Source organism: Giraffa tippelskirchi, chromosome 1 (assembly GCF_054371585.1).
Source record: "Giraffa tippelskirchi isolate mGirTip1 chromosome 1, T2T-mGirTip1v1.2.pri, whole genome shotgun sequence".
NCBI classification, from domain to species: Eukaryota; Metazoa; Chordata; class Mammalia; order Artiodactyla; family Giraffidae; genus Giraffa; species Giraffa tippelskirchi.
This window is the reverse complement of record NC_137275.1, coordinates 187409841-187428793: the sequence shown is the minus strand read 5'-3', so window position 1 is coordinate 187428793 and position 18953 is coordinate 187409841. Positions and strand designations below refer to the sequence as shown.

The 18953-nt window shown below is 40.4% G+C and overlaps 1 protein-coding gene across 2 annotated transcripts in view; it reads left to right on the top strand.

The window, feature by feature from the left end:
• Positions 1-11517: 11517 nt before the first annotated feature.
• Positions 11518-18953, top strand: part of LOC145515231 (tumor necrosis factor receptor superfamily member 10A-like) — a 33621-nt gene continuing 26185 nt past the window's right edge. For both annotated transcript variants that reach the window (XM_081515072.1, XM_081515051.1), the window contains exon 1: positions 11518-11795. In XM_081515072.1, the coding sequence (XP_081371198.1) occupies positions 11625-11795 (171 nt within the window). In that variant the 5' untranslated portion in view covers positions 11518-11624. The remainder of the gene's footprint in view (positions 11796-18953) is intronic.

Below are 18953 nucleotides of genomic sequence, written 5' to 3'. Positions count from 1 at the left end.
ATCTGTCCTGACCACTTTAACTAGTGTCTGGGTTTATAAACAAAGAACAAATTTTGATCCAACCCTGGGAGATGTTTTGGTACTTCTTCCATTTTACAGAAGGGAAAGTTGTATCATGACTACTTTGAGTCTGGTGGAAAACATTCCAGAAAAGAATAGTATATAATGTGAGTTGTACCCTGAGAAACATATTTCAGCTATGCTGTCATACCCTGTAAAACGACCCATTGGTCTATGTCATGAAAGAGTCCCGGTTATTCTTTCTACCCTAGTCCCTGAGTCTGATAAAATAGTCCTGCTCCTAACCATTTTCCTTGGTGGTCAGATGGTAAAGAATCCACCTGCAATGCGGGTGACATGGGGTTGATCCCTGGGTTGGGAAGATGCCCTGGAGGAGGACATGGCAACCCACTCCAGGACTCTAGTCTGGAGAATCCCCATGGACAGAGGAGTCCATGGAGTCGAAAAGAGTCAGACACGACTGAGCGACTAAGCACACACACTGCCTAAGCATTTTCAGGAGGGCAAAGTTGTGACTACATCTATCTCAAAAGTACCACTGGGTTCTTGACACCTCTGGGTGCACAGTTCTCTGCTTCCACGTTTTGGAGATTGGAAGAGCTACTGGGAGTAGTGGAAATGGAAAGAAAGCTCTGCTGATCCTGAGAGGGGTGATTGGATACACAGCAAACTTTCACACTGCTGAGTTTTCAGGCTCAACACTCTTCCTCTGCTCTGTGGGACTGGCTATTTGTCGTCCTGTTGTTGTTGTTTAGTCATTCCGTCATGTCCAACTCTTTTGCGACCCCATGGACTGTAGCCTGTCAAGCTTCTCTGTCCGTGGGATTCTCCTGGCAAGAATACTGGAGTGGGTTGCCATGCTTTCCTCCAGGGGATCTTTCCAGACGAGGGATCGAGCTCACACCTCCAGCATTTCAGGTGGATTCTTTAGCACCTGGCCACTGAGAAAGCCCACATGAAAGCATATACATGTGTATTTAATCTGATGGACTGCAGCTCTAAAAGTCACCAGATCTGTACCCTTAGGAACATACAACACACCCTGATACATATTCAGCCAGAGGCCGATTATAGGCAACAAAGGGAGCACTAATAGGGAAAACAGAAAAAAAGAAGACTCCTACAGCCCCATCAGCACCATCCTCCAGGCCCTATCTCCTGCTTCCAGAACCTTCCTGCTACTTCTCCATACAAAAGAATTCAGTGAAGGGCATTTAAGAGGGAATAATATGCTATTAGGTTAAATGTTGGCTCTGCATTCATTCAGAAGTAATGACTGAGAACCAGCTATATTTCAGTATACATACTAACTTATATAAATTTATTTATATTTTAAAATTTTTATGGACACACAGACATAGTGAACAGACCAGTGTATACAAGGGGGGAAGGAGAGGATGGGATGAATTGGGAGAGTAAACATTTCCATTATCATATGGAAAATAGATAGCCAGTGGGAATTTGCTGTATGTCTCAGGGAGCTTAAATTCCATGCTCTGTGACAACCTAGAGGGGTGGGATTGGGGGTGGGAGGGAGCTTCAAAAGAGAGGGGACATATGTGTACCTATGGCTAATTCCTGTTGATAAATGCAGAAACCAATACAATATTGTAGAGCAATTATTCTCCAATTAAAAATAAATAAATTAAAAAAAATTTATTGGAGAATAGTTGATTTACAGTTTCATGTTAGTTTCAGGTGTGCAGCAGGGTGAATCAGGTGTGCATATACATATATCCACTCCTTTTTTAGATTCTTTTCCCATATAGGCCATTACAGAGTACTGAGTACAGTTGTCTGTGCTATACAGTAGGTTCTTATTGGTTATTTTATATATAGTAGTGTGTATATGTCCATCCCAATCTCACAATTTATCCCTACCCCCTATAAATTTTATTTTATTATTATTATTTTTACTATTTACTTATTTGTTTTTGGTTGCACTGGGTCTTTGTTGCTGTGCACAGGCTTTTACTAGTTGTGGAGAGCAGGGACAACTCACAGCAGGGGCTATTCTTCCTTGCGTTATTGCAGAGCACAGGCTCTAGGCACACAGGCTTCAGTAGCTGCAGCACGTGGGCTCAGTAGTTGCGGCTCCTGGGCTCCAGAGCACTGGCCCAATAGTTGTAGTGGATGGGCTTAGTTGCTCTGCCGCGTGTGGGATCTTCCTGTATCCAGGAATGAACCCATGTGTCCTGCATTGGTAGGCTAATTCTTTACCACTGAGCCAAGTAAATGAATAGTTAGATCTTTTCCTAAAAATGTCTTAAGGGATATTGACTTTAAAAGTCACTAAAGTATTTTAAGGTTAAAAAAATGAGGTTGAAACATTAAAAATGTAGATCTAAAACCAGGATCCTGCAATTCATTATTTTTAGGATATTTTGATATTTGGTTAACTATATATTTTTTCAACTTTCATAGTTAGATAAAAAAATTTTAGAAAATGTATAATGATAAAAATTGATTCTGACTCTAGAGAATGCTTTATTTCGCTTAGTATTTTTAGATTTTTATTTTGATGTTTACTAGAAAAATGTTTCCTCTTAAACTATGTGAATAAATGTTAAAAAATTTAGAAACTGCTGCCTGTAACATAGAAATAAATATATTTTGTGTAGATATCTTTAAGTAGAAGAAATTTCAGAATTTTTTATTTATGAGTCATACTTCTGACCTTTTTTCACTGAGTGTTATTCATTAAAACAATTTAATCAAAGCCTATCCTTTATAGCATAACAATATTTACCTGAATACAATGTATTAATACAATAGCTAAATATTTTATCTATTTGAATGACTGTTTGTTTCTTAGCTGTTTGGGGCTGAAATACCTCTAAATTTAATTGCCTCCATGTTCAGACTGAGGAGTTTGAGCAAAGTACAGGTGTGGGAAATCCCTTTTCTTTCTTCAAAGCACCCAGACCACAGAGGCTGTTGCTATCTACCTATTAACAGCCATGACTCTTTAGAATGACTCAGTGACCATTTGTGATTCTGTTCAATTTCACTCCAAAGAATTTATCCCTGTTAATTTTTTTAAATATTTATTTATTTGGCAAGTTGGGTCTTAGCTGTGGCATGCAGGATCTTTTGTTGTGGCACCTGGGCTCAGTAGCTAAGGTTTAGTTGCATGTGGGATCTTAGCTCTTTGATCAGGGATGAAACCTATATCCTCTACATTGGAAGGCAGATTCTTAACCACTGGATCACCAGGGAAGTCCAAATTTATCACTTTTTAATCTCACTGTCTTCTCTTTCATACTTTCCCTCTAAATTGTTCTATATTTCCAGTCCAGCATATAAGTAACTTGGAAGCCATCATTTTGTCCTAACAAAGATCTGAAAAAGCAATGAATGAACAACTCTTAGATCCATCAGAGAACTGAGGTCAAAGGGCAAACTTCTATCGCAAAAACTGGAGAAACAGATAAGCTACAGAGAATCACACTTAACAAGAGCAGACACCTGCAAGAAAAATCCTCCTTTGAAACCAGCATCAAAGTATCAAAAAACTGTATGTGTGGATAAGTATGAAAATTAAAAACACCAAGAAGGCCAGTCTTAGAAGGAATCCCTCCAAGTGAGGAGTTTTACTTCCAGGAGCTCTACCAGGTTCTCACAGTGAAGATTAAAAAAAAAAAATCCTGTTGCTTCCTGCAGGGAGGAGGGGGACACTAGCAATTTGACATAAGGTTTAGGAGAAACTTTTTTTTTTTTCCCACCAGCACTGTGGTTTTATTAACCATGCAAGTACAGTAGGATCTGGGAGTGTTAGTCTCAGTTGTATCCAACACTTTGAGACCCCTATGGTCTGTAGCCCGCCAGGCGTCTCTGTCTATGGGATTTCCCAGGCAAGAATACTGAATTAGTTTGCCATGCCCTCCTCCAGGGGTTCTTCACCACCTGGGGATCGAAACTGGGTTTCCCGAATTGCTGGCCGATATTTTACCGTCAAAGCCACCAGGGAAGTAGCATCCAGGAAGATGTGGGCAAAATCAGGATTTAAAAGTTTCAGCATCTTAACAGTATGAAGGAAGTCACTACATACTCTCCTCAAAAATGCTTTTCTGCATCTTTTGATATGAGCAAACCATTTTCTTCTTTAGCTTGTTGATGTGGTTTATTACATTGAATGATTTTCCGATATTAAACCAGTCTTGCATACCTGGGATAAATCCCACTTTGTCATGGTGTATAATTCTTCTTATGCTTGATTAGATGTGCTAATGTTTTATTGAGGATTTTTGTGTGGGCATTTGAAAGATATTAGTCTGTAGTTGTCTTTTCTTGTAATGTCTTTCGTTTTGATATTAGGGTAATGCAGGCCTCATAAAATGAGTTAGGAAGTATTCCCTCTGCTTCTATTTTCCGGCAGAGACTATGGAAAATTGGTAGAATTTCTTCTTTAAATGTTTGGTAGAACTCACCAGTGAACCCATCTGGGCCTGGTACTTTCTGTTTGGGTATTTTATTCATTACTGATTTGATTTCTTTAACAGATATAGGCCTATTCAGATCGTCTATTTCTTCTTGTTTAAGTTTTGGTTGATTTCCAATCTACCAAATGGAACTGGTCCATTTTATCAGGGTTATCAAGTTTATAGACATAGCAGTAGTTCATAATATTCCTTTATTATTCTGTCAACATCCCTGGGATTAGTAGTTATGGTCTCTGCTTCTTCCTTGAAATTTGTAATTTCTCTCTCTCTGTCCACCACCTCCCCCCACTTCTCTCTATCCCATGAACCTCATGGGAGATTTCTCAATTTTACTGATCTTTGCAAACATCCAGCTTTGTTCTGGTTGATATTCTTTATTAATTTCCTGTTTTCAATTGTGTTGATTTTTGCTCTGGTTTTTATTTGTTCTTTTCTTCCTCTTACTTTGAATTTAACTCGCTCTTCTTTTTTATAGTTTTCTAAGATGAAATCTTAGATTATTGATTTTAGATCTTCCTTCCTTTCTAACATGTGCATTCATTGCTACAAACTTCCCTCCATGCACTGGTTGTGCTGCAGCCCACAAAGTTTAAAAAATTTTATTTTTATTTCCATTTAGTTCAAAATATTTCATTTCTCTAAATCCTTTTTCATTTGACCATGTGTGAGTTAGAAATTATTATTTGATTTCCAAGTATTTTAGGATTTTCGAGTTGTTTCTGTTATAGATTTCTATAGTTTTATTCCATTGTGGTTTGAGAGCAGACATTGTAAGATTTTTATTCTCTAAAACTTGGCAAGGAGTGTTTTATGGCCCAGACTGTGATCTATCTTGGTGAATATTCCATGTCAGCTTGATAAGAACATGTATTCTGTTGCTGTTGGATAAAGTAGACCATAGATGTCACAGATGCAGTTGACTTATGGTGTTGTTGAGCTCAGCTAGGACCTTACTGATTTTCTGCCTGATGGATCAATCTGTTACTGATGGAGGCTATTGAACTCTTTAGCTATAATAGTGGATTCTTTTATTTCTCCTTGCCTTTCTATCAATCTTTGCCTCATGTATATTTTGACACTCTGTTGTTAGGTGCATTCGCTTTAAGGATTGTTATGCCTTTGGAAAAATTATGGAGAATTGACCTTTTTTTTTTTATTGCATGTTGCCCCTCTGTAATCTTGATAATTTTCCTTACTCTGAAGTCTGCTTTGTCTGAAATTAATATAAGCATTCCACCTTTCTGGTTTTAGTGTTAGCATATTTTTCTCTATACTTTTACTGTTTGTCTGTATCTACATTGCCTTTTTTTTTCCAAACATCATGCAGTTGAGTGTTGTTTGTTTTTATCCACTTTGACAGTCCCTGCCTTTCAGTTGAGGTATTTCACCCATTGATGTTTTAATTATTGTTTATATAGTTGAGTCATAAATCTAAGATATTTGTTACTATTCTGTATTCATTGCCTTGTTCTTTGTTTCTTGTATTGACTTACACTTTTTCTGGCTTCTATGTGGTTAATTGAACACTTTATATGATTTCATTTTTAACCTCTGTTAGCATATAAGTTTTACTTCTTTTTCTTTTTTTACTTTTAAGTAGCTGCCCTTTGGTTTACAAAGGGCAACTAAGCCTGTGCACCAAAACTACTGAGCCCACCTGCTGCAACTAAGACAATGTGGCCAAACAAATAAATAACAAGTATTTAAAAGATAAAACTAATCCAAGTCCTTTTTCTAATAACATTATATCACTTCACAGGTAGTACAAGTACTCCATAGCAATGTCATCCCAATCCCTCCCTCCCACCCTTCATAATTCTCGTTTCATTCATTTCACTTATCAAGAAGTTACCATCACTAAATACATTTTGGCTAGTATCATTTTGAACAAATTGTTATCTGTCACATCAAATGGGCTTCCCTGGTGGCTCAGACGGTAAAGACACCTGCAATGCAGGAGACCTGGTTTCATTCCTGGGTTGGGAAGATCCCCTGGAGAAGGGAATGGCTACCCACTCCAGTATTCTTGCCTGGAGGATTCCATGGACAGAGGAGCCTGGTGGGCTACAGTCCATGGGGTCGCAAAGAGTCATACATGACTGAGTGACTTCACTCAAGAGCTTTTGTTGGATCAAACGAGAATAAGTAACCTTAGAATATAGTTTGTCTCTAATCTGAATGAAATAGTCAAATTTCGTAGCAATATAATTAATATAGTTGTCACTGAAGAATCAGAAAGTGTTTTGTGGTTATATTTACTAGTGGATAAGCTCCAGGATGACATTCTGGCTGTCCAAAGTCTGAATAGTTACTGGTCCATAGTCGGTGTTCAATAAAGAACTGTTGAATATATAGACCTTCTTTCAAAAAAATAAGTAAAAGATTTTAATTTGCCTTTTTAAAAAATTTGCCTTATTTTATTCCTTCTCTAAAGCTCTTTTCTTTGTGCAAACCTTAGTCTCTGACCTCTATCATTTCCTTTCTTTCTGGGAAAAAAAAAAAAAAAACTTCCTAAAAGCATATCTTGCAAGGCAGGTCTACAAGCCACGAGTTTCCTCAATTTTTGTTTGTCTGAGAAAGTTGTTACTTATCTTTTACTTCTGAAGAATAATTTTCTGCCACACAGAACCCTAGGTTGGTGGGATTTTCTTTCCATTCACACTTGAGGTAAAACACTTTTCCCTTAAGGATTCTTCTTCTTTTTTAGAATTGTAATTCAACTTATTCACAATCAATCATGAAACCATATATTTTTAAAATTTAAAAAAATTGGAATATAATTGCTTTACAATGTTGTGTTAGTTTCTGCTGTACAACATCTTGAATCAGCTATCTATGCATATACATATATCCCCTCCCTCTTGAGCCTCAGGCCTCTTTGAAGATTTTCTTTTTTTCTTTGGTATTTTGTAGCTTGGGTATGATATGCCTATGCATAGAATTTTTTTGATATTTTTCCTGCTTAGTGTTCTGCTAGTTTCCTACATATGTGGTTTGGTGTCTATCACTGATTTTCAAAAATTTGAAGTCATTATTTCCTCAAATACTTCTTTTTCTTCTCTTTTCCTTTTCCTTCTGGTATTCCCCTTATGCTTATGTTACTTCCTTTTTAAATTGTCCCACAGTTCTTGAATATTCTGTTCTGCCCTTTTAATTCTTTTGTTCTCCCCTTTGTACTTAGGTTTCTAAGTTTCTGTTGACATTGATTCAAGCTCACTGATGCTTCCCCTTCCACTGATTCTATTCATGAGCACATGAAAAGCATCTTTTATTTCTGTTACATTGTGGGGTTTTTTGTTACTAGAATTTCTTTTTAATTTTTTTCTAGAAGTGTGCATCTCCCTGCTTACATTTCCTATCTGTTCTTGCATGTTGCCCACTTTTCTATTGGAATCATTAGCTTATTATTCCTAGTTGTTTTAAATTCCCGATGTGATAATTCCAACATCTCTACCATATCTGTGTCTCATTCTGGTGCTGGCTCTGTCTCTTAAAACTCAAGAGTGTTTTTGTTTTTGGTCTTTTAGTATGCCATATAATTTTTTGCTTAAAGTTAGATATGATGTACCTGTCAAAAGAACTGAGCTAAGTAGGTCTTTAGGGTGAGGTTTTATTTTTGTCTGGCTAGGAGAAAGTGTTTATTGTAGCGGTTGCTGTCAGAGACTAAAATTCCCTTATTGTGCTTGTTTATCTAGTCTCTGTTGTCTTTAGGTTTCCCTTTAGACTTCTTTGTAACTAAGGTATAATACCTTCTCTGTCGACTTTCCTGGTGGTTCAGACAGTAAAGAATCTGCCTGCAATGCAGGAGACCCAGGTTCAATCCCTGAGTTGGGAAGATCCCCTACAGAAGGAAATGGCAACCCACTCCAGGTTTGGAGAATCCCATGGACAGAGGGATTATAACATTTTCTGCTATCGATACTTCTCATTACATATCTATTCCTTTCAGGTAAAGTTTATATCTTTTTACTGGTTCTTACCTCTAATTCATAATAGAATCTCTTTTGGGAGCTTTAAAATATAAGTTTTGTCCATAGAAAATTATTAAAATGAACAGAAGCTAGGCTATCTCAGCATAGAAGTGATAACAATAAAACAAGAACCAAAAGGAAATTTTAGAACTGAAAATTCCATTATCTGAAATTAAAAATTCACTTGAATGCTATTAACAGAGTTTGAACACTGCAGAAGAAATAATGAATGAACTTGAAGAGAGATTTGATAGATCTGAAGAGCATTCAATCTGAAGAGCAGAGGTTAAAACAACTGAAAGAAAACAGGGAACAGAGCCTTGGTGACCTTCAGGACAACACCATGGAACATATTTGGAATTGAAGACTGAAAAGAAATAACTGAACAAATGAGAAAAAAAAAAAATGGCTGTAATTTTCTCAAATGTAGTATAAAACACCAACTTACAATTTCAAAAAGCTTAGAAAACCCCAAAGAAAGATAAATATAAAGAAAACACCACCTGGGCACATTATAGTAACAAAGAGAAAATTTTGTGCATAAAAAAATTTTTTTGCATTCAAAAGACCAATGAATGACAACTGACTTAAAGAATGAAGCTAAGAATTAAAGTGGTTAAAGAAACCTGTTGACTCACTACTCATTTATACCCAGTGAAAAGATTTTTAAAAAACAAAGGCAAAATGAAGAAATTGTGGCAAATCATATATTCTGAATAAAGCTACAACAATGAATGTAACTAGAATAAACATGTCAATTACAAGGCTGAGATTCTCCAAATGGAAAAAAGCAAGCTGAAATTATAAGCTGTCTAAAACATGCTCAGTCAGTCACGTCCCATTCTCGGGGACCCATGGACTGAAAATAAAAACCAATAATCTCAACCATTCCACTGAAAGTAGCATCAGAAACATTTGGGAATGCATTTACAAAAGATGTATACAATCTGTACACAGAAAGCTTACAAAATGTTGTCAAGATTTTAAGACAATCTTGAGTCTAAGTAAGTAAGAAAAGTCTAAAATCATCTCATTGATTGCAAGACTCAATATTGTTAAAATATCAGTTCTTGTCAATCATCACTTTCAATGCAATATCGATTAAAATCCCAGCAGGACTTTTAAAATTGAATATTTTAATTTATATAAAACTTATATGGAAACACAAACAATTTCAGAGGAAAAAAAAAATTGGAGGACTTAAACTACCTGATTTCAACACTCACTATAAAGCTACAGTAATCAAGGCAACAGCCTTCCCTGGTGGCTCAGTGGTGAAGAATCTGCCTGCCAATGCAGGAGCAGCAGGAAACGTGATTCCATCCCTGAGTCGGAAAATCTGCTAGAGGAGGAAATGGCAATCCACTCCCGTATTCTTGCCTGGGAAATTTCACAGACAGAGGAGTCTCGCAGACTCCAGTCCATGCGGTCACTAAGAGTGGAACACGACTGACATACACGCACACAATCAAGTCAATGTGGTATTGGCACAGGATAGAAAATGAGTAGATCCATGGAAGACAATATAGAGTCCAGAAATGGAACATATATATGGTCAACTGAATTTCAACAAAGGCAGTAATATTATTCAATGGGAAAAGAAAGTCTTTTCAATAAATGATGTTGGAACAACTGGATAAACATATGGAGGAAAAAGGAATTTTAATTCCTACCACACCGGCCTCACAAAACGGATACAAAAGGGTGGAGCTGGACGCTCCCGGTTCCTGTCTCCCCTGCCCAGTTCCCAGCCCACAGTCGCCCTGTAAGTAGGACCTACCCTTGTGCCGCTTACCCAATACTGGACTCCCCACAACCTAAGTCCAGCAGAGCGCGGATGTTTAGGGCCAGCTGGCCGCACCTGACCCACGTGGGGACCTCCTCCTCCTGGCCCCTTTGGTTTCCTATGCCAATTAGCCTCCAGCAGTTCTGTCTCCCAAAGGCTTTAAAGACGATACAGGGAAGAAAAATCTCCAAGAAAGTCTGAATGGAGTGGATTCCTCTAGCTTGCCTGGCTGCAAGAGCAGTAGGGTGGAGAGGAGATAGTATGAAGTCCTGCGTGTGAAAGTCAGACGTTGACCCTGGCATTAGTGCAACGCACAGGTAGTGATGGAGGAGATCCAAAGCCTCTCTGTGACTTGAATTCAGACCCACCAATGGCCGTCTCTGTGACCTTCATTCTGTCCACCCACCTGTTCAGTGAGTATCTGCTCCAGTCAGTCACCTGGCTACTAAGATGCTAAGAGCAAACCTCTGATTCAACAACTTTCCACTGGGACAGAGCTGCCACGTGACTCTGGAGGCAGTGATACCTGTGCACCCATACAGTCAATGAGAGTGGGAGGAGCAGAAGCTGAGAGCCCGCAGAAGGCGGTAGTCAGAGGACCAGAGGTAGCTCAGGAGGGTCGTTGCCCCTGAGAAGGGAGCTGGTTCAAGAAGAGCCTTTAATGCCAATTCTGCGTACATCGGCTTCCCAGGTGGCTCCGTGGTAAAGAATCCCCCTGCCAGTGCAAGAGATGCAGGAGAGGAGGGTTTCATCCCCGGATCGGGAAGATCCCCTGGAGGAGGAAATGGCAACCTACTCCAGTATCCTTGTCTAGGAAAGCCCATGGACAGAGAAGCCTGGTGGGCTGCAGTCCATGGGGTCAGCAAAGAGTCAAACACCACTGAGCGACTGAGCAGGCACACAGGCTGCGTTCAACTCGCGGCTGAGAGGAAGACTGCTGCTGCTGCTGCTGCTAAGTCGCTTCAGTCGTGTCCGTGCGACCCCATACACGGCAGCCCACCAGGCTCCGTCCCTGGGATTCTCCAGGCAAGAACACTCGAGTGGGTTGCCATTTCCTTCTCCAATGCATGAAAGTGAAAAGTGAAAGTGAAGTCGCTCAGTCGTGTCCGACTCCCAGCGACCCCATGGACTGCAGCCCACCAGGCTCCTCCGTCCATGGGATTCTCCAGGCAAGAGCACTGGAGTGGGGGTGCCATTGCCTCCTTCTGAGAGGAGGACGGAGCTTCTTATTTTCCTGTCACTGATTGAGCAATATCCTGAGTAAGACAAGGCGGGGCCACCGCCGCCTTATTTCTCCAAAAGTGTGAGTACAGTGCGCGGGAGCGGAGGTACACAGAAGAGCTCCGACGTCTGGCCACCAGAGGCCGGCTTTCCAAGTTCCACGGACGACCGTGAAGACTCCTCATGACTGTGCCTACCATCAACCTGCGGGGACCTCGACAGCGAACGCTGCCCGACCTCAAGGGGCAGCCGGGACGGAGGGCACCGGCCTCCTCGAGCGCCGGCGCAGGGCGCTCCGGTGACTCCAAACTTCGGCTCTGGTACCTCGTCTTAGCCGTGGGTGTCGTGCTGTGGGTGAGTACCATCGCGGGTACTAGCTCGGGAAGGCGCGCCGGGTGGCCGGTAAATGGCGGCGGGAAAAGTCCCGGCGGTGTGCATGCCCGGGTCACCTGCAGCCGGGGGATGTCGAGCAAGATCTACGGTGGGCTGAATGGGGGGAAGGAGCAGGGTCAGGGCCTGGCAGGACCGACCCGGGCCCGGAGGGAGAAGAGCCCGCGTTCTCCGTCCCGGTCCTAGGCTTGTCTGGCTGTCCCAGAAGTAAATTCCAAAGGAAAAGGAATGGAAAACTCCTTTGAAAGCCTCTCCGCTCCCCTTCTGTCCCCCCTCCTCCCTCCCGGCTCCGTTCTTCCTTTCCCTCCCCCACTCCCCTTTTATGTTGAGATTCCAGAACTTGCTCATCGCATCTATTCTAACCCTCGATTTTTACAGAAAAGTAGCTTTCCCATCCTCCCTTGCATTCAGCACCCCTTCTCGGCTGCTGTCGCTCATTTTCCAAATTCCTTCTAAACACTTTCTTCCGCAGCGACTCACAGAGCTTACAGGGTAAATCCCCAGTAATCAGGCGGCTAGCCTCAGGGGCTCTGTCTAGTTTAGGAGGAAAGGGTCTGAAGATGTTATTTTGATTTCGTTTTGAGTCTGAAACAGGTGTGGCATGCATCCTGAAAAACCTATTTAATGGCTGCCCTGAACTCTAGGCGGAAGAGTTTATTGTTAACCTAGCTGTGTTTTCACTTGTAAAAACAACTACCACACCCACACAAATCTCAGAAGAAACAGGTCTCAGACCACAGAAAGACCTTGAGAACAAGTCTGACGCTATGACTTTGTCACAGCTGATGAGGTTTAGAGTAAAAGAGAAACCCTGTATGATGTTACTTACAAGTTACTTACACTTACACGTGCAATAAAAAAAATTACAACAAACTAGTGAGTAACACACAAAAAAGAAGCAGCCTCAGGGATACAGACAACAACTTGGTAGTTACCAGCGGGGAGAGGGAAGCAGCGAGGGGCAAGATAGGGATGAGGGGAAAAGAAGAGTTATTGTGAGATTATATGAAATCACGTGTGTGAATCGCCTGAAAGTTGTAAAGCACTATAGAATTTAAAGAATCTTTTGTTAAACAAAAAAAAGTAACGGTGCAGCTTTTAGGGCTCATTTGTCCCCAGGGAAGGAAGAGTAGTGTTGTTTTGGTTGACCTATCAAGGGAGAGTGACAATCAAACTAGACCCTAAAACAGTTGCATCAGCTCCGGAAAGTAACATGGGCATGCAGCAAGGTCCAGCTAGACTCTGTAAACCCAGCTAACAGTATTGCATCACTTGCGGGAAAGTAAGTGGTAAGAAGCATGAAAGGAAATCCCCATCTCTGAACTTCACCAGCTTGTAGCCCAGTGACAAATTGCTGAGCGGAACTGAAGACACTTCCACACCTCATCGTCCGTTCTCACTTCCTTTCTTTCTTTTAATTGGCCGAGGCTTAAAGGCTGCAGGAATCTTAGTTCCCGACCTAGGATCCAACCTTGACCCCTGCAGTGAAAAATGCAGCACCCTAACCACTGGACCGCCAGGGAAGTTCCCTCGTTTCCCTCTCTCTTTTGTCCCACGCTGCTGCTGCGCTGCAGCCCTCCTGTCTCCCTCCTCTGTCGGTCTATATCTCTCTCTCACACCCCCAACTCACCCTCCACACACACACACACCACAAGTCTGTGAGTGGCAAAGTCTCACATCTCCACCGCACCCCGGTGCACCCCAGTGTTTGTCTCTCAAACAGCGTGCAACGGAGATTACACACCGGAAGCCTCCTCCTCATCCATCCCAGCCCCACCCCCCCACTCCCATTACTTCGACTTCGTTCTTGTCTGTGATCCTGGCTCTGTGGACTTTTCCCTACATGTCCACGCCTGTTCCCTGCCACTGGGAGTCTTGTCACATCTGCCTTGCAACCTTTCCAGGCTCTTTTCACCTTGGTGACTTTATGGGAATCTCTTGTCTCTGCCTCAGGTTCCTGTGGCCAGAACTTCCCCGGGGAAAGGAAGGACCTCACCTTGTCCCTGGTGCCCACAGCCCCTGCACAGGGCTACTCAGCAGGCTGCAGACAGGACTCCCCCTGAATGCCTGGGTGGTGTGGGTTCTAAGATGCCTGCACTAATGCTAGTGTTTTGTCCTGCTCTGAGGGGCATGGGGGTATTGATATGGGTAGTGGGAAATGTGACCGGTAAGCTGGGGACAGAACAGAGGTAACTGAATGTCAATGCTGAGAGATTGCCCAGGTCCATAGAAGACTATTTCAAGTTTTCATCTGATGTTACCAAAGATCTTTTAAAAGGTACCATTTGTAATGTTAAAAGTGTCAGTTCATCAGGAAGACATCTTAACCATAAATATATTGTGCCTAATAAAAGAGCTTTAAAAATACATAAAGCAAAAATTGATGAAATCAAAGGGCTATCGTATCACCCTTTAATGAAAATGAAAAAGGGTAGTAACATTATCGGGCTTCCCCAGTGGTTCAGCGGTAAAGAATCTGTCTGCCAATGCAGGAGACATAGGCTAGATCCCTGGCTGGGGAGGAGGAAACGGCAACCCACTCCAGCATTCTTGCTGGAAAATCCCATAGAGGATCCTGACAGACTACAGTCCATGGGGTCGCAGAGTCTCTCACAACTTAGCCACTAAACAACAGCAAAAGTAACGTTATCGACCATAATGGGAATTCCCCTGATGGTTCAATGGTTAAGACTCCGCCCTCTTATGGAGGGCACAAAGGGTTCCCTGGTTGAGGAACTAACATCCTCAAAGCTGCACAGAGAGGCCAAATTAAAAAAAAAGAACAAGAAAAATCAACCATCTTGATTTAATTGACATTCAGAGAGCACACTTGCAACATCTAATGAAGACTCATTCTTTTTTGATGAATGTGGTACTTTCACTAAGATAGACCACATTCTAGACAATTTAAAAAGCCTAAATAAGTTTAAAAGCAATGAAATCATATAGACTCTGTTCTCTGACTTTGATGAAATTACATTGCTAGTCAAGAATGATCTCTAGAAAAAGACTCCAAAATTTGAATATTAAGCAACATCCTTCAAATCATTATGGTTCTTAGATGAAATCAAAAGAATATTTTTTTGAATTTCAAAACAAATAGTAATGAATATATACTTCATGGAAACTTGTGAAAAGCTGCTAACACAGTGCTTAGAGTAAACTGTGCAGTTTTCAGTTAAAGTGTGAGTGCATGCTAAGTCGCTTCAGTCATGTCCTACCCCTTTGTAACCCTATGGACTGTAGCTCACCAGGCTCCTCTGTCCAAGGGATTCTGTAGGCAAGAATGGAGTGGGTTGTCGTGCCCTCCCCCAGGGAATCTTCCTGACCCAAGGATTGAACCCACATCTCTTTAAGTCTCCTGCATTGGCAGGCGGGTTCTTTACCACTGGTGCCACCTGGGAAGCTCTTCCAATTAAAGACGTTGTATTAAAAAGAATAGGGGGTTGGGAGAAATGGGGAGTAAAATTTTTTAAAATTAAAAAAAAAAAAAAGTGACCTGAAGATTCACGTTTTTAAATCACCATAAAATAAGTGCAAATTAAACTCAAAAGAATAGGAAAAAATAATAATATGAGTAGAAATCAATGAAACGGAATACAAATAATGAAAGGAATTGACAAACCAAGTGTTGATTCTCTGAAATGATTAACAAAATTAATAAAATTAACAATCCAAATTTTAAAAGAGAAAAGGCCAAAAACCAAAAAATACCAATATCAACAATTAATGATAAGATATTATAACAAACTCTGAAGCCATAGAAAGGACAATAAGGGGAACTTATGAATAACTTTATGCTGATAAATTTGACAACTTGAATAAAATGGACAAATTCCTTGAAAATATTACTTAGCACAGAATCGGACATGACTGAAGCGACTTAGCAGCAGCATTACTTAGCAAAACAGATACAAGATGAAAAGAAAATCTGATTAATCCTATATCATTTTATGAATTAGAATTCATCACTTAAAATCTTACAGCAATGGAAACTGCAGTCCCATGTAGTTTCACTGATGAATTCTATAAATACTCATGGAAAAAATAATATCAGTCTTATACAGATTCTTTCAGAAAATATGAACAGGCAATGCTTCTTCACTGTTTTATAAAGCTAGCACAACCCTGGTATCAAAAACTTACAATGACATTACCAAAAAAAAAATACTGATCAACATCCATTATAAATATACATGCAAAAATCCTTAATTAAGGGACTTCCCTGGCAGTCCAGTGGTTAAGACTCTCCCTTTCCAATACAGGACTTCCCTGGTGACTCAGATGGTAAAGAATCTGCCTGTAGTGGGGGAGACCCATACTTGATCCCTGGGTTGGGAATATCACTTGGAGAAGGGAATGGCTACCCACTCCATTATTCTTGCCTGGAAAATTCCATGGACAGAGGAGCCCAGCCGGCTACAGTCCATGGGGTCGCAAAGTCAGACACAGCTGAGTGACTAACACTTTCACTTGCATAGTTTGAAATCAGGAAGCAAGATACCACCAGCCTTCCTTATCTTTTTTAAAAAATTACTTTGGCTCTTCAGAGTCTTTTGTGGTTCTGTAAAAATTTTAATTATTTGTCCTATTTCTGTGAAAAATGCCATTGAAATTTTGATAAAAACTGCATTGAATCTATAGATTTATATGGGTATATGGATATTTAAAAATATTGATTCTTCAAATCCATAAGCATGGGCTGTTTTTCCATTTATTTGTGTCTTTTTCAATGCAGTTTTCAATGTACAGGTGTTTGACCTCCTTGGCTAAATTTATTCAACTTATTCATAGGAATTTTATTTTTTTGATGCAATTGTAAATCAGATTGTTTTCTTAATTTCTCTTTCTGCTGGTTTGTTATTCGTGTAAAGAAATGCAGCGTATGTTTTCATATTGATTTTTATATCCTGTAACTATACTGGATTTATTTATTAGTCCTAAGAGGTTTTTTTGAAATGGAGTGTTTAGCATTTTCTATATATAATATCATGTCACCTGCAAAATGTGACAGTTTTACTTCCTGGTCTGGCTGGGACTTCCAATACTATGTTACATAAAGATGACAAGAGTGAGTGTCTTTATCTTGTTCCTTATCTTAGAGGAGATAATTTAAGCTTTTCACTATTGAATGTGTTGTTTGCTGTGGCCTTGTCACATAGGGCTTTGTCATGTTGAGGTGTATTTCCTTTATATCTGCTCTGTTGCGAGTTTTATGATAAATCAATATTGAATTTGTCAAATGCTTTTTTGTACCCATTGAGATGATCATATGACTTTTGATCTTCATTTTGTTAATGTGATATATCACATTGACTGATTTGTGATTTTTTTTTTTTTAATTTGTGAATTTTGAACCATAGTTTGCATCCTTAGAATAAATCCCACTGATTATGTTGTATGGTCCTTTTAATGTATTGTTGAATTCAGCTTTCTAAAATTTTGTTGATGACTTTTGCATTTGTGTTCATCAAGAATATTGGCCTGTAATTTTCTTTGTGTGTGTATGTGGCTGACTTCCAGTCAACCTGAATCTAGGCACTGAGATCTTCTCCTTTGGGATAGTGTTACTGAAAGTGTGTGTGTGGGTCTGGCTGCTCTCTGCCCAAAAGCCAATAAACAGGCCAGGTTGGTGGTAAGGAAAGTTTGCTTTATTTCAGATGCTGGCAACTGGGGGCCGAGAGTGGTGAACATCTATCCAAAGGCCGACTCCCCACCCCCACCGGCAACCTGTGGGCAAGAGCTTTTATAGACAGCAGTGAGGAGGGAGCCACATATAGAAACAGCAGAGTCAGCTCTGATAGTCATCTTCAAATTGGTCATCGGTGGTCTGACCAGCATCATCTTGATTGTTTTAGCTACAGTTCCAGGGTCCATTTGTTTTTTTTCTCTGAGGCCAGTTCTTGGAATTGTGGCAGCTCATATCCTGGGTACAGTCTGGTCATCATGTAGTTAACTTCTCCACCTGGGGTTTTAGTATCTGTAAGACAGCTCACCATGAAAAGATGCTCAACATTACTCATTATCAGAGAAATGCAAATCAAAACCACAATGAGGTACCATCTCACACCCGTCAGAATGGCTGCTATCAAAAAGTCCACAAACAATAAATGCTGGAGAGGGTGAGGAGAAAAGGGAACCCTCTTACACTGTTGGTGGGAATGCAAACTAGTACAACCACTATGGAGAACAGTGTGGAGATTTCTTAAAAAACTGGAAATCGAACTGCCATATGACCCAGCAATCCCACTGCTGGGCATACACACCAAGGAAACCAGAATTGAAAGAGACATGTGTACTTGAATGTTCATCACAGCACTGTTTACAATAGCTAGGACACGGAGGCAACCTAGATGTCCATCAGCAGACGAATGGATAAGAAAGCTGTGGTACATATACACAATGGAATATTACTCAGCCATTAAAAAGAATGCATTTGAATCAGTTCTAATGAGGTGGATGAAACTGGAGCCTATTATACAGAGTGAAGTAAGTCGGAAAGAAAAACACTAATACAGTATATTAATGCATATATATGGAATTTAGAAAGATGGTAATGATGACCCTATATGCGAGACAGCAAAAGAGACACAGATATAAAGAACAGACTTTGGACTCTGTGGGAGAAGGTGAGGGTGGGATGATTTGAGAGAATAGCATTGAAACATGTATATTACCATATGTGAAATAGACCGCCAGTCCAGCTTCAATGCATCAGGCAGGGTGCTCAGGGCTGGTGCACTGGGATGACTCTGAGAGATGGGATGGGGAGGGAGGCGGGAGGGGGTTCAGGATGAAGAACACATGTACACCCATGGCTGATTCATGTCAATGTAGGCAAAAACCACTACAAAATTGTAAAGTAATTAGCCTCCACTTAAATTAATTAAAAAAAAGACAGCTCACAGGATATGGCTCAGAATGTCACTTATAGCCCTTGAGAAAGAACTAAAGATCCTTGACTAAGCTTAATGACTACGTTTTTATTATTTGGTCTCCTTTGACTATTTTCCTTTGTTTCTGTGTTTTTCACTTCTTTGTTTAAACTTATTCTTGGACTAAAGTTTTCCACAGACAAAAGGCAGGCAGAGGACATAGTCGAGGGGGCAAGGACCATAGTGT